The following is a 16,395-nucleotide window of genomic DNA, read 5'->3' as shown; positions in this document are numbered from 1 at the left end:
AGCGAGCAACCTTGCCCTTCTCTGTCAAACCAGGGCCTCTTTGGACAGTACCTCCAGCTCGTCTAGTCCCACCTGAAATCCTGAGGTTAAACTCTACCAAAGCTTAGCCTAGGTGAGAAAGCAGCTGCGGGCGGCTGGGCTCTGCAGAGCTCTGATGGGCACCTCTGCATTCAGCGGGAGAAATTTCTCAAGCTGCTAAGTTCCTGCCTCAGCTAGACAAGAGGAAAAAACGAGCCCAGGGTGACTCTATACCCCTCTCTTTGCCTCATCACCCCCAATTCCCCCTGCCCACATTTCCCAGCATTTCCTAAAGTGTGCTTTGTGGAACCCTGGTCTCTGCCAGCTGCCTGGAGAAAAGATTTCGTGAGCGTCTGTGTTCAGGAAAGACTGCACCTTCCATCCACCCTTGGAGATTCTCAGTGGACATCAGTCTATCGAAACTTTGAAAAGTCCTGCAATAAATCACGGGCTTAATTTGACCTGAGCCAGCCTTTCCCAAACACACTCGGCCATGGAACCCCTTTTTGCAGCTCACCTGTCAGCATCCGGCAGAACTAGCCTTGTTCTTAGCAAACTGCTGCGCGGGGGTGTTGACTTCGGGCCACGTTCTGGGCTTTGTGGCCAGAGGGGTTAGGGCGCCACGTACTGTTAGCCTCTTCCCCCCTTCCAGCCTCCTGACTTCTGAGCTGACCAGGGACGCCCAGAAGAATAAACTAAGGTAGAATGTGCAGCAGTGATGCACAGCCTTGTAGATCATAAATGGGAACGGCAAAATCAGTGGCAGCCCTTCTGCAGGCAGAGGCCTGGAGGCCTGGGCGACAGGAGGGATGGGAGCCTGTGATTTAGGAAGAGCAAACGCTCTGGCAGCTGCAACCTGGGTAATTAGGTGTGTCAGGAAGACAGATAAACAGTGAGCTGTGTGGGTCGATGGCACTGGCAATAAACACCCAGCACTGGCCCCTGGCCCATGTCAGCGTGTAATCCCACCTTCTGGCTCCTTGTAGCTGCACTCTGCCCTGGGGCCCCTCACTGAGTCGGGGGCAGCAGCTCGGGAAGAAGAGAGGCTGTTAGTTGTAGGAGAGAGGGGCTCTCCCGAGTCCCTGGGGGTGACTCCTACAGCCCGGAGGCCTGGGAGAAACAGGGCATTCAAGGGCAGGGTAGGGGGCTCTGGAGGTCACGGCCCCTCTGAGAGGCACATCTGAGGACTTCCATTCCCACCCAGACTTTGGCCTGTTGGCATTAAGGGAGCATTGAAGGTCTCAGAGCTCAGTGGAACCAGCAGTTGTCGCCAGGTGGCCAGTTGAGAAGGCCAAGTGGAGGAGGCTCAGGGGCCCACCACTCCCTGCTGGGTGCTGGGGGAGGCCTCATGGAAGTAGGAGTCTCAGTCCCTCACTCAGGGCACTAATAGTTCATTTGATGACAGGAGGGATAGGCAGAGGCGATGCCATGGGACTGCGGTAAAACTAATACTACTTCACATTCCTACGGAGCTTTCTACGTGCCAGGCGCTTCACACACATTCACTCACTAACCCTCGCCACAAGCCCACAAGGTAGGTACTATTTTCAGGACCAATTTACAGATGAAGGACCTGAGGCACAAGAGGCAAGGGGACTTGCCTATGATCCCCCAACTAGCAGAGCCCCGCAGAGACAACAGGACAGTACACCACGGAGATGCTGTGAAATCAGGCCACAGTGATCAGGGAGGGCTTCGTGACAGAGGAGGCACCTGAACCAAAGCATCAGAGTAACAACAGCACGGCTCCAGCGTGCAGAGCACTTAGGATAACCAGGCTCTGCGTGAAGCACTTCTTGTTTTTTTACAATCATCATCTTGCCTAAACCCCTCAGGCACCTTGAAAAGTGGTGTAGCCCCATTTCACAGATGGAGAAATTGAGGGGCAGAGAGTTTCAGTTGCCCAAGAGCCAGTGGGTGGTGGAGACAGAGTCAAACCCAGGTCTTTCTGACTCCAAAGCCTGTGCTTCTGAGCACTCACTCCACTGCCCGTTAGGCAGAGAGGAGGGGCGGTGCTAAGGCCAGGCGGGGAAGCATCGGCAAAGGCACAGAGGGGACACTGAGTTTGCCTAGAGGGGAGGGTTTGTGCAGGTGCAGGAGGGACAGCATGGCAGGCCAGGAGATAGCCGCTAATCCAGCACTGAGGGTGAAGGAGCCATGGGTGGTTTCTGATCTGGGGAAGACAGTGTTTCTGGAAGATTCACCTGGCAGTGGAGTGAGGTGTGGGCTAACAGTGGGGAAAATGAAGTGGGGAGGCTGCTTCTGGAGTAGCTCAGGCACGATCCCGGGTGATGCTACAGGGAAAGTGGGGAAGAAGCTCTGGGTGCAGGAGGCTGGAGAAGGAGGGGCGGGAGGGCGTGGCTCGGTCTGGCGGATCAGAGCCAGTCCACAGTGCGGGGTTAGTGATGGAAGCAGGGACACTGGGCCAGCCGAGGGTGGAAGCAGGAGCTTGGCCTTTGAGGGGATCATAAGGTCGCCGAGTAGGCATGCCCAAGGGCTCGCTGGCCATGAGGGATGGCAGGTTGCAGAGCAGTGAGGCTGGAGCTGGGGCGGAAGGGAAAGACCAGTCTTTCTTCCTTCTCAATCTTTCTTCTTCCACCCCAGGGAGAAGAGAGAAATCCGATGAACCTCTGCCGAGTGCATCACCCACATTAGCTCAGTTGGTCCTCTCCACAGTCGCATCAGGAAGACAGATTCTTTGTTTTACAGAGAGAAATTGGGCTCAGAGGATTGAACCGTTTACCTAATGCACAGCTGTTGTTAAGTGGCAATGCCGAGCCTCCAACTAGGGTCTGACTGCAAAGCCCCCCACCACATATTAAAGAGCTGGGCAGACTATGGAGAACAGTATGGAGATTCCTTAAAAAACTAAAAATAGAGCTACCATATGACCTAGCAATCCCACTCCTGGGCATATATCCAGACAAAACCATAATTCGAAAGGATGCATGCACTCTGATGTTCACTGCAGCTCTAGTTACAAAAGCCAGGACATGGAAGCAACCTAGTCCATAGACAGAGGAATGGATAAAGAAGATGTAGTACATATACACAATGGAACATTACTCAGCCATAAAAAGGAATGAAATAATGCCATTTGCAGAGACATGGATGGACCTAGAGATTGTCATACAGAGTGAAGTAAGTCAGAAAGAGACAAATATCATATAATATCGCTTATATGTGGAATCTGGAAAAATGGCACAGATGAACTTATTTGCAAAGCAGAAATAGAGACACAGATGTAGAGAACAAACTTATGGTTACCAAAGGGGGAAGGGGGTGTGTGGGATGAATTGGGAGATTGGGATTGACATATATACACTACTATGTATAAAATAGATAACTAATGAGAACACACTATATAGCAGAGGGAACTCTACTCAATGCTCTGTGGTGACCTAAATGGGAAGACAGTCTAAAAAAGAGGGGATATATGTATATGTATAACTGATTCACTTTGCTGCACAGCAGACACTAAAAATAAGTAAATAAATAGCTGGGCGGGGGCTGGTGGAGGGCAGTCCTGGCTCCCGAGGAACCGCATTTTTTGTTAGGACCGAGGAAATGGATTTCAGGGCTCCATGCTCTTTTTTTTATTTTTTTCGCGGTACGCGGGCCTCTCACTGTTGTGGCCTCTCCCGTTGCGGAGCACAGGCTCCGGACGCGCAGGCTCAGCGGCCATGGCTCACGGGCCTAGCCGCTCCGCGGCATGTGGGATCTTCCCAGACCGGGGCACGAACCCGCGTCCCCTGCATCGGCAGGCGGACTCTCAACCACTGCGCCACCAGGGAAGCCCTCCATGCTCTTTATGATGCTGCTTTGACAGCCTCATCCCATCCTTGCTTCTTCTGGGGCCACGTGGGAATGAGGCACAGTGGGGATGGGGGCGGGGAGCCTGAGCAGTTCATGCGCTCGTCTCCCCAAATGGGATCATGCTGGGGGAGCCGAAAATCTGGGCCTTGTGTCCAAGGGAAACATGGCTGGAGATCAGGGACCCTAGGATCCATTTTAGGGCTTAGAGGATCCTAGGAAAAGAGGGTGGAGCCTCAGGGTTAGTGCATGTCAGGCTTTACCAGGCACAGGAAGTCCTGGCCATCCTGGTAAAATGCAGATTCTGGTCTAGTCAGTCTGGGGTGGGGCCTGAGATTCTGCAAATTTATGAGCTTCCAGCTGTTGCCAGTGCTGGGCTGCGAAAGCTGCTTTGAGAAGCGAGGTGTAGAGCATCTGGGTGCAGCAGGACTGGGCCTGAGTGAAGAGCTGTGGACAGTGGGTGACCTCTCAAGGCAGACTCATTTGCTGTGGGGGGCAGAAGAGCCTGGAAGTGCAAGGCGCCCCCGATTTCCGTCCTTCTCTCTGGCACAGTGACTGAAGCCTCCTCTCTGAGAGGTTACAGAAGCCCTGCTGAAGGCCTAAGTATAATATGGAGCTCAGAAGCCATCCGAGAAAAGAGTCATAAATCCAAGTTCATAAAAGGAAAAATGTTCTGCACTGCAAAACCCACCGTGAGCGAAGACAAAAGAAAAATGACAAACAAGAGGAAACTATATGCAACTTGTATGACAGACAGAGGGCTGGTTTCCCTAATTTATAAAGAGGTGTTACAAATCAGTACGAAGAAGGCTGATAATCAATAGAAAAAAGAGACTCAGATATAAAGAAATATGTTCAGCCTCGCTCATTTTAAGAAAAATTAAAACTACACTTAGATCCCAATTTTTTTCCTATTAGATTAGCAAATATTTTAAAAAATGATGACATGTATTGGTGACACTATTGGGGTGGGAAAGGCTCACTGGTATCAGGGCTGATAGGGGTGTAATTAGGACTGTCCCTTTGAAGGACATGCCATGCCTATCAAAACTACCCCTGTATATTCCTTCGATGCAGCAATTCCATTTCTATGAACTTACCTTACAGATACAGCTGGAATTGTGGAGAATGGCATGTTGTACAAGCTTATTCATTCGGTGGCACTGTTTGCAAGCAATCTAACTATTCGTCAACAGAGGCCAATTCAACAAATGGCAAATCTATACAACGGAGTACTATACAGCCATAAAAAGAATGAGAAAGCTCTCTGTGTGCTGCTGTGAAATACTGTCCAAAGCTGATTGTCAAACAAAAAAGTAAGGGGCAGTACTGTGAACAGAGCGTGCTACTATTTGTGTAGAAAGGGAGGGAGGTATATGTAGATTGAAGATGGCGGAGGGTCAATGACCATCCTGCTGAACTGAATGAGTTAATAAATAAGGTAGGGTGTGGGGCCCACAGTCCACAGTGACCCATTCAGCACCACACTCCTACTACCCCAGGCCAGGTCACGCGGGCAGGAGAGCTCAGGGCCACGCCAAGCAGCAGCTGGAGTAGCCAGCACAGGAACTCTGAGGGATGGGCTCTGGGCAGGAGCTGCAGGAGGTCCTGGGTTCCTGGATGTGGAGGGGGTGTTGGAGCGGGCCTCTTGTCCGCCTTTGTCCTGCACACACCCCTACCTGGTTTTTTACAGAGTAGTGTTGCCTGAAACACATTGGCTAGTACTCTTCCAGGTCAGTTAAGCTGTACGCTGCTTTCCTGGTCCGGGCCTCTCGGGATTGTGGTCAGTCTTCCTCTGTTCCCTCCCTCTTACTACTTTCCAGTTCTTAACCCTTGAGCTGTGCCTACCTGATACCCTCATCTGTGTGGTGTCTTATTTACATGATGGTCCTTTTCTCTTTCTGCTCCAAGAGTCTCTCTCTTCAAGCGGCCAGGAGGGAGGCCTGTGGCGCCTCCATCCAGGACGTTTCTAAAGTCTCTGCCTTTCTTCAAGCCACAGAATTATGACAGCCGTTGCTTAGAGAGCATGGATTAGGTCCTAGACACCATAATAAGTACTTTTCATTCATTATCTCAGCTGTTCATTCAAATATATATATTAAATGTTTATGGGCTTCCCTGGTGGTGCAGTGGTTAAGACTCCGCCTGCCAATGCAGGGGACACGGGTTCGAGCCCTGGCCGGGGAAGATCCCACATGTCACGTAGCAACTAAGCCTGTGAGCCACAACTACTGAGCCCGCGAGCCACAACTACTGAGCCCACGTGCCACAACTACTGAAGCCCGCGCGCCTAGAGCCTATGCTCCGCAATAAGAGAAGCCACCGCAATGAGAAGCCCATGCACTGCAACGAAGCCCCCGCTCGCTGCAACTAGAGAAAGCCCGCGTGCAGCAACGAAGACCCAACACAGCCAAAATAAATAAAAATTAAAAAAAATGTTTACTAAGTGACATAAGTATTTCTTTGGTCCTAGAGATACAACAGAAAACAAGACAAAGTTTCTGTCCCCATGGTGTTTAGCAGAAGAGTAGAAGAGATGAACAACAAACAAATATATAACATATTTTCAGACAGCAGTAAGTGCTCTGAAGAGAAATAAAGCAAGTTAAGGGCATAGGGAGTGATAGGGTACAGTCTTAAGGCTTTCAGGGAAGACCTCATCTGAGAAAGGGCCTGAATGAAGGGAAGGAGTGAGCCTTGAGAACAACGGTGGGAAAAGCATTTTAGGCGGAGGGAACAGCAAGTACAAAGGCCTCGGGTAGGAAAGCGGCGAGCAAGAGGAAGAGTGGAGGAAACGGAGCCAGAAGGGCGACTGGCTCACAGCCGGAGGGGTGTGGTGGGTGACGGTAAAGACTTTGGATACAGTCTGTGGGGCTACAGGAGAGAGTTGAACTTATGAAGTTGATATGATTTTCCTGTACTACAGGTGAAGGGGTTGAGACCGAGAGAGGTCAAGCATCTTGCCCAAGGTCACCCAGTAGGTGAGGGACACGTCCCAGGTTTGTACAGACTGACTCCCACAGGACACTGCCAGGACGCAGGACCCCAGTGCTGACATCCTAAAAGCTGGCTGAGGGACAGGGTGGGTCCGTCCTTCCAGAGGTCTCTCCAACGCTTGGGCACAGGCTAAAGCAGCCCCCAGTCATAAGCCATGGGCAGGTGTGGGCTGGCTGGGGCTCCTGGAGAGGATCGCCAGTTCCTCATTGTGGGCAGGGTGGCAATGGCTGAGCGTCATGCCAGCTGGACCCAGGGAAGTGCTGACCTGACACAAATGGCTCCACACCCCACCCACTGTCGATGAATCAATCGAATCACTCAACTGAAAGATTAACTCAAACCCACAGACATCCCTCAAACCCACAGACGGTCACTGGGAGGTGCACGCCTGGGGCCGAGGCTGGGGGGCAGTGTCACCCTTACCCCAGCTCTGGGGGCCGAGCGCCAGCCTCTCCCAGAGGAACCTTCCTGGGGGCTCCATTTGCCTGCCTCTTCTTGTCTTCCCTCTGTTGTTAAACCTTCTCTCAGGCCAAATGCTTGTGCCTGTTTTTCCGGATTTATTTATCAAGTTTTAATTGTACTCTTAGGATGTTCAAGTTCTGGCTGGGCCAGAGGGAGGCACAAAATAACCAATACATGGACTTTGCCCTTGAGGAACTTAGTGGCTAGGAGAGTGGAGTCAGATTCCTAGAGAAATGTAAGACTGCACTGGAAAGACAGGGCAGGATTTTTGTCTGTTACATTCACTGGGGCATCATCAGTGCCTAGAACAGTGCCTGGCATACGGTAGGTGCTCAGTAAATACTTACTCAATGAGTGAATACATTAGTGAGTAAATGGGGTGATGGTGAGGCTGAGCACGGAACCAACATGACTCTGGGGTATTGCTGTCAACCTCGACTGCACGAGGGAATCACCTGGAAAGCTTTCCAATCTGATAACTGGGTCCCGCCCCCAGAGGTTCAGATTGGACTGGACTGGGATGCTCCTTGGGAACTGGGCACGTTAAAGCTCCTCAGGAGATCCTAGTGTGCAGCCTGGGCTGAGCACCGCTGCTCGAGGATTCCCGATGAAATGCTCTAAGAGCGTGGGAGGGCAGCCGCTTCAAGACACCTGACGGTCGGGTCCCAGCCCCGGTGCTCCGCACTCAGTGAGTAGAAGAGTCTGTCCCCTTCCTCTGGCACAGTGCCTGCTGAGCCCACGTTAAACACCTCCTTCCACAGTTCTCCCCATTTCTGCGTCCCTCCAGCATCTTCCTGGGCACTCACTCCTTCCACAGCCGTCCCTTGCTGCTGTTCCCCTCCTGACCTTGCCCCACATTAAAGGTTGATCAGCCCATCAATTAATTGTGTCCTAATCCAATCTTGGCTTGGCTGGAGAGAGGGCAGTGAATCCAGCTGGGTAATCATGCCCTGATTTTGTGTAGGGATAATTACCATCTCTCAGGCCTCACTTGGTGGCAAGATGAGATGAAAACCCATAAAACACCACTTGGGGCTGTGGCTCATTGTTTCTCGGCTGCACAAAGCTGGCTGTCAGCCAGTCAGCTCCGCCTGCCCCTGCCCCTGGCACCAGCCCCAACCCCTTCCCTCGCCATTCATGCACATGGCAGGGCTCAACAGCAGGGGCAGTCTGGGGCTGGATCCTGGCTTGGGCTCAGCAACCAGCAGGGGCAGCATTATGGGCCCAGGGTAAAGCCAGTGTGTGCGTGTGTGTGTGTGTGTGTGTGTGTGTGTGTGTGTGTGTGTGTGTCTACGGGAGCAGGGAAGGTGGTCCCCATAGCCAGGCGGTCACCTGCCTCCAGGAGGTTGGGAGGGTCCTGAATGGTGAATTCACAGGTCTGAACCACAAGGTGTTGTTCAGACCAACCCGAAAGGCTGCTGCCATCTGGAAGAGTGCAGTGCATGTCCAACCTGGCCCCAAAGGGGCACTGGGCCCTGCATCCTTCAGGAGGAAGCCATGGCCTGGGACTTCCCTGCAGATGTTATGGCCCCAAGGGAGTAGACTTCCACCTGCAGCCCCAAGAACACAGTCCCCCAACTCATGAAACACTGAGCACCAACCATGAGCCTGGCTCTCCACTAGGCCCCGAGGGCGTCGGATTGAGTAAAGCCACAGAGTGTGTTGATTAAAAGGATGGATCTGGAGTCCGGACACTTGGGTTTGAATCCTGGGACTTACAAGTTGTGTGGCCTTGGGCAAGTCATATGACCTCACTGTGCCTCAGTTTCCTCAACTATAAAGTGGGCCACACCAGTACCCACCTAACTGAGCTATTGTGAGACTTAAATGAGGTGATGAATACAAAGTGCTCAGGTCGTGGCCCGGCACACAGTAGGTGCTACTTAAGTATTAGTTGTTATCGTTACTCTTGCTATCATGTAGCCTCTGGGTATCAGTTTCTCTCAGCCATTCCTTGGTGTGTAGGACCTCACACTCAAAGTGTGGTCCCTAGACAAGCAGCAGCATCACAGCCTGAGAGCATGTTAGCAATGCAGGATCTCAGGGCCTAGCCAGGCCTGCTGAGTCAGAACCCGCATTTACACAAGAGCCGAAGTGACTGGGATGGCACTCTGGGCCAGGACAGGCCCCAGATCTGTCTTCCACCAAGTTGTACCCCCAGCACCTACCGCCTCTGGTCTGGCGTGTTGTAGGTGCTCTGCAGGAATGTGGGGTGAAAAAATGAGCTCAGCTGAAAGCTATGGGGGCCTTTGAAGGATTTCAAAGCATTTTAGAAAGTTCCCTAGAAGCAGCACGGAGGGCTATGCCAGGGAGTCGTCTGCGAGCTACGGGAGTGAGAAGCGCTGAGTGGCTGAGCCACCGAGTCGGGGAGAAGGGAGGAGGGGTCAGTTAGGAGGACCGGGCTGCCGCTCGGAACGGGAGGTGAGGAGGACGTAAAGTCCGAGGGAGGGGACAGGTCTTCTGCTCAAGGCCTCCCTCTCCAGGGGCTGGGAGGTGAGAAACAGCTTCATGTGTAAGAGAAGAACGGAGCCTCCTGGGGCTGTCTCTGTTGGAATGGAGTGAGGTCCTGGGGAAGCCGGGGACAGTAACCTAGTGCCGGGAGGAAGAAGGTGGGGGCCAGGGGAGGCCCAAGGCCCCCAGCCCTTACCGGAGAAGGCATTATTGGTGTTGAGGAAGTAGATCTCCTCACGGCCATCCCCGTCGATGTCGCAGGCTGTGACCCCGATGGCGTTGCCCTGCCGGTCCCGCAGCGCGTAGTAGGGGGAGCTGCGCTCGTCCACCGCGATGTTCACCAGCCGCTTCTGGGCCCGGTCGTACTTCAGAACCAGGTTGGGTCCATTGTACCTGGAGGAGGAAGGGGGAGGGGACGTTGCGGGGAGGAGCTGGGCCCACCTGGCTCTATCCGACCAGAGCAGTGGGCTCAGAGTATTCCCGGACAGGTCTATGTGGGGACAAATCAGGCCCGGAACATTCCTGGGGAGCTGCTGTATTCCTGGGGAACCCTTGGCAGCCTTGCCTTGGGGTCCCCGGGTATTTGACGAGTGTCCCTGAATCAGATGTGCACCGAAGCAAAGTGAGAGTCAGCAGGTCCCACGTGGGATGCAAACAAGGAGCAGGGTGGTGGAGGGCAGTGGGCAGTCAGTGATAAGCCCCTTACCATAGGCTTTGCTGAAATAAACCCCCTGACATTTATCTTGCTCATTTCAATGTAAAAGGCACTTTCATATTTATGATCTCATTTATTTAAATTTAGCAACAATCAAGTGAGGTAGGCATGGAGTCTGCATTATTAACCCATTTTGCAGGTGAGGCAACTGATGAACTTCATCAGGGAAAGTGAGGCTCAGAGAGGTTGAGTGCCCTTCTCAAGGTAACGCAGCTAGTAAGCATCAGGTGCTGGAACTCAAACCCAGGCCCTCTCTGCTAACCCAAGGGACCTGGAGTGAATTCTGGAAGCACAGAAGGCTTTGTCATTGAGGTCTGGAATGACTCTCTCTTGACAGAAAGTCCCAGCATTTAAACAGTAGGATGAAACTGGCATCCCAGACAGGAGATTACAAATGCATCTAAAGCCATCAGGTGGACCTGCTGGATCGCTTTGTCCGAGGCACTGGAAGGAAAACACTACAGACCTCCTCAGTCCTCACCTCTCTTCGTCTGACTCTCCTGCAACCACGCGACCTCCCTGACGCTTGCTCTTGCCTCAGAGATTCGCACTTGCTGTTCCCTCCACCCAGGATACTTTTCTTCCAGGTACCCACATGGCTGTCTCCCTCCTTCATGTCCTTCAGGCCCTCACGCAATCTTCCCTTCTCTGAGAGGCCTTCCTGCCCACATTCCTGAAACCTGCAACCACCGTCACCCCGTACCCTTGCCCCTCACCCATGCTCTCTTTCCCACGGCTTTTTACCACCGGTTGACCGGTCTCTAGCTTCCCATTTAGCTCTTCCTTCTCTGTCTGGTCCTGCTAGAATGTCAGCTCCACAAGGGCAGAACTTTTTGTCTGTTTTGTCCCCCAGGACCTAGCACAATGCCTGGCACACAATAGGTGCTCAGTAAATCCTTGCTGACTGATTGAATGAGTGGATCCTCAGAGCCCATGTCTGAGTCATAAGGGCTTAGGTGTCCCGTGGTCGATTTCTTCCCATTGCCTTCCCATGTGGAGAAAGTGGTGTGTCCAAGGTCACCCCAGGCAGCACAGCCAGGAATGTCTGGACTCCTCCCTCCTCCTGGAACACCTGTCAGGCTCTCCAAAGGAACCTGGCCACCCCCCCATCCATTAGTCCCCGGGCTACTGCCTTTGTTTGAACCTGAGCGTGTACATCCCGAGTGAAGTTCAGCTGCCAGCCTCTGGACGGTCCCCAGCCGAAAACACTGTGGGGAGGGAGGAAAGAACCCTCCAAGGTCTTTGAGAGAAATCACTTCTTGCTTTCCTGAAACAGAACCAATTTAGCCCTTTGTCACCAAGATGCAGAGCCAGTGAAGTCTGGGGGATGCTGAGTGACTGGCCACGCGCCTTCTGGCAGCCACAGTGTGCGGAAGGGGAGACGGAGCTTACTGGGGGCTGAGTCAGCGCTCGGTAGACACCGTGACAAAGAGCGTCTGAGGGCTGTGCATTGAGGGCGCGGCATGACCTATGGGACGTGTCTAGGCGGCAGAGATGGAACACTTGGGTTCCAGCACCGTCAGCAGCTGGCTCCAGCCCCCAGGGGCAGGAAGTGCCTCGTGGGTGCTAAACCCTGAGCCTCAAAGCCTCCAGGTCTTCTGTTACTACCACTGCTGCTCCTCACAAGATAGTACAGTTTACTGTTTACTACCACTGCTGCTCCTCACAAGATACTACAGTTTACTGTTTACTACCACTGCTGCTCCTCACAAGATAGTACAGTTCTGCGGCGCTAGGCCTTGCTAAAAGCACTTTCCCATGCGTTGCCTCACCTGAGCCCTAGTGATCCCAGAAAGAAGGTAGAGAAGGCATTTTTCTAGAAAAGGAAACAGAAGGTCAGAGAGGCAAAGTGAGGTTACACAGCTCGTACATGGCAGCACTAGGCTTCTAACTGTCTCCAGGTCCAACCCTGTGCTCTTTCCACACTGCCTATGATGCCAACACTCTCTGTCCTCTGCATTTTTTTTTCTTCTGGTGGCCTCTCTCAAAGCAGCGACATGGGAAATGCCCAAGAACTTCACATGAAGTGGAGATAATGACCCTACATTTCTATCGCACTTTACAGTTTATAAAACACTTTCTCAGCCTTGATTTCATTTGCTTCTCTGCAGGTCTTGCCTCTTCCAGAGGTTAGTTTTGTGACCTTAGGCTGGTCAGTTCCCCAATCTAGGTTCTGAGTTTCTCTTCTGCAAAACGAGAGTGGGACTAAATCAGAGGGTCACAAAGTGCGTGGACAAACGCGGTCTTGGGGACGGGCTTCTGCCCTCTCCTCTCAGCTTCATCCAGAGCATTTCTATGTCGATGCATTTTATTTTATGCGTCACGTTCCATAAAATGTTGTTTAAACAAGGGATTCCAGAGCCACTGGCCTAGAAGCCGTGTGAGAGCACTTCTTAGTCTAATGCTCTTGAAACAATAGTGCCTTGCGTCTAACCCACCTCGGGAGACGGACAGAGCGGGCGTGGCCCCCCCAGGCTACGGCTGAGGAGCCTCCACATGAAGTCCAGCACTGACACCCCTCCTGGCACCCCCTGTCCCTTGGGTCTCCCCCAAGGAGAATGTCTTTACCACCCCCAGTGGGGGGAGAGGCCATGGCCTCTGCACTTATTGGAGGCCAGTCCTTTCACCCTGAATGGGGGGTGATGGGCGTGCACACAAAGTCCCTGCTCCCATGGTGGTGGCCCTGGGGGAGTGGATGGCCCTGGACCATCTCTTGTTTGAAGGACTTGGGGGTGCTAGTTCCAGTGTACTCCCTAAGGTGTAGAGGGGTCGGGGTACTAGGCTGGCTCAAATCCTCCATCTGTTACAGAGTGAGCACGTGCCGCAGAGTCCTCCCAAGCCTACATGGCAGCCTGGGATGAATCCTGACACTCTGTCCCCTTGCGTCCCACCACCCGCCCCCCCCCCCCCAAGGGACTACAGACACAAAGCCAGACCAAGGGCTCCTAGGTAGGGGTCCCAGCAACACGGGGTGCAAGGCTGAGAGATGGGGCACGGAGCTGCCACCCCTTCCCCCCACCCACCTGGCTGGGTCTGCTGCACTGATATCCAAGCCTCTCACAATCTCCCCCCAGGACAGCCAGCCTTATCCCCTCCCCCTCTTCTGCATGAAGAAGGCTTATCCCCTCCCCCTCTTCTGCATGGGGCTGACGCTCCAGCTGGTTCCATCCCACCCCGCCCTACGCTCCTCACACGAAGCCTGCCCCAGCTGCCTGGGCTACATGTGATCTTCTCTTCCCTGGACACCCACAGCGTTTTGCACCTTGCTTATTACCACGAGGCAGAGCTGTTTGTGTTCCAACATCACTTCCCCTCATTAAAACATATGCTTCTTGAGCCGAGGAAGCATGTGGATACAGCTCTGTGTTTGCTGTGCCTAGAGCCATAGTTGGCAGAGAGAAGATGCCCAGCAAGTGTCTGTCATAAAAGTGAGTGAGTGAGCAATAAAGGAAAATAATCACGGGGGCATTCGCAGAGCAGCCACCACGCGCCAAGCACCCTTCTGAGTACTTCACACCCACTACTTCACTTCATCCTCATGACGATCCTAGGATTTTACAGGTGTGGAGACTGATGTTCAGAGGTCAGCCACAGTCCCACCACGGTCCTTCTGGGGCTGCAGTTCCCACCAGTCGGGGAAGATGGATGTGAAGGACGTGGGATTTCATGTTTCCTCTCTCTGACACCGCCCGAGATTGTTGGGCACTTCTAGAAATTCAGGAGGCTTTGAAGCTCAATTAAACAGGCTTAGGGGGCTTCCCTGGTGGCGCAGTGGTTGAGAGTCCGCCTGCCGATGCAGGGGACGCGGGTTCGTGCCCTGGTACGGGAGGATCCCACGTGCCGCGGAGCGGCTGGGCCCGTGAGCCATGGCCGCTGAGCCTGCGCATCCGGAGCCTGTGCTCCGCAGCGGGAGAGGCCACAACAGTGAGAGGCCCGTGTACCGCAAAAAAAAAAAAAAAACAGGCTTAGGAAGTGGGACAGGGTCCTGTGTTCTCGAAAAGCAGCTGCGACTTCATAATATCAAAGGCTGGGCCAGCAGGCACAAGTGATTGGCTCAGTGGAAATTTAAAAATCTGCTTGCGAGACACCAGCGGGGCACAACCCATCCTCGTGTGAGTACCGCCCAGTTTTCACGCTGGTCCACTGTCGACAGGGAGGGGCCTTGGGGTCAGGCCAAGAAGAGCAGCCAGGGCGTGGGGTCCTGGGCCTGCCACTTCCTGGCTCTGACCTTGAGCCTGTCACTCAATTCCTCTAAGCTTCAGCTTCCTCAACTATAACTCTGTGAGGATAAGAGACAGTGTGTGTTATGATAACACTTGGTAAACTGTGAAGAGGTTACACAATTATAAGTTCTCATCGTTACTTAAAAAAAAAGCCGAGGAACAAGCTCTCACTCTCTATAGTGATCACTTCGAGTTTCCAAACACACACTAACATTTCTCATCCCCAAACATCCCACCTGTGACCTCTCATCTTCTGCTGGAATATTTCTTCATTCCCCTTTGTCACTAAACTCAAAGAGATGTCTTTACAAGTGCTCTCCATTTTCTTACCGACAATTTACCCCACCTGCTATCCACATTCCACCCCCGCCCAACTCCAGCAAAGCTGCCCTTGTTATGGCCATTGGTGGCTTTCATGAGGCCACAAATAGGGATGCCCTTTCTGTCCCATCTCCTGGGGACCCTCGGCTGTATCTGGCACAGTGGCCTGGGCTCTCGGCCACTTGCCTCTTATAACACTCTGCTCTCTTGGCTCTGAGGATGCCGTCCTCCTCTGGTTTTCCTTCTTTCTCTCTGGTTCCCCCTCCTTTTCCTCTTTGTAGGCACTCCCTCCTCTCTCTGCCTCTTAATGTTGGAGTCCCCAAGCCCGGTCCAGGAGCCCCTTCTCCTCTCTCCATCCCCTTTCACTAGGGGATAATATCCAACCCCATGACTGACAACTCCCAAATTTATACCTCCAACCCAAATCCCCAGTCCAACCTCAGACTCATATATCCGACTGCCTACCTGACATCTCCCCCTGCATGCGCCACAGTCATCTCCGATGGAATGTGACCAAAATGGAACTATTGATCGCTCCTCCCTGCAATGGGCATCCAAATACCAAAGCCAGAAAGCTGGTGTCAGCCTTGGTTCTCCCACTTCCTTGACTTCACATCTAATTCATCAGTCAATCCCGTCATTTCTACCTCTTAAAATATTTCAAATCCTTTCTCTTCTTTCCCCCTCCACTGCCACCATCTCTGGAGAGCCTCCTTTCTCTGCTTCCCCACTTCCCCCACCAGTTGAAATCCCCCACGGCATAGCCAGAGTCATCTTTTTAACACATAAATCAGATCAGCCATTCTCCTGCCTAAAACCCTGTGGTGGTTTCCCATTATGTTGGAATGAAACCCAGACCTTTTATCACGCCTGTCCTGGGAGCATATTCGCTTTGCTTCCTGCCTTGCTGACCGCATAACACCACACCACCTCCCTTTCAGCTCCTAAAGGTCCAGCAGGCAGGTCCCAGCCCTCTGACCAGAGCACCCTCCCTCCACCTCTCTCCTGGGCCGGCTTCATCTCATCCTTTAGGTCTCACCTTGAAAGGCATCTCGGAGAGACCTTCTCCTCCTCCGTATTCCAGTCACGGCCTCCTCTGTCCTACTCTGGTTTGGTTACCTATGTATTGCCCATTTCTCCCAGGAAACTATAAGCTTCAGGAGGGCAGGGACTGTGTCTGCTGTGTTCACTTCTGTCTCCCCATCACCTAGGGCGTAACAAGCACTCAATAAATACTTGCAGAGCGAACGAAATAGAAGGAGCCTCTGGGAGGTACCAGATCATCACTGGGTGGCCGAGCAAAGTCAACTGAGCCACCAGTCTCTTGCTTGGTCTTTGATCCTCTGCTTACATTAGTCCTCAAGTTATGTACAAACATGGTAACGACACCAGGAG

General features: G+C 52.8%; 1 protein-coding gene across 5 annotated transcripts in view; it reads right to left on the bottom strand.

Moving 5' to 3' along the window:
• CRTAC1 (cartilage acidic protein 1) overlaps nucleotides 1-16,395 on the bottom strand; it is a 156,264-nt gene that overhangs the window by 63,011 nt on the left and 76,858 nt on the right. For all 5 annotated transcript variants that reach the window (XM_060034328.1, XM_060034329.1, XM_060034327.1 and 2 more), the window contains exon 3: nucleotides 9,938-10,134. In XM_060034328.1, coding sequence (XP_059890311.1) covers nucleotides 9,938-10,134 — 197 coding nt within the window. The remainder of the gene's footprint in view (nucleotides 1-9,937; nucleotides 10,135-16,395) is intronic.

This window comes from Delphinus delphis, chromosome 16 (assembly GCF_949987515.2).
Source record: "Delphinus delphis chromosome 16, mDelDel1.2, whole genome shotgun sequence".
NCBI lineage: Eukaryota > Metazoa > Chordata > Mammalia > Artiodactyla > Delphinidae > Delphinus > Delphinus delphis.
The sequence above is the reverse complement of the archived record's forward strand: the minus strand, read 5'-3'. Positions and strand labels throughout refer to the sequence as shown.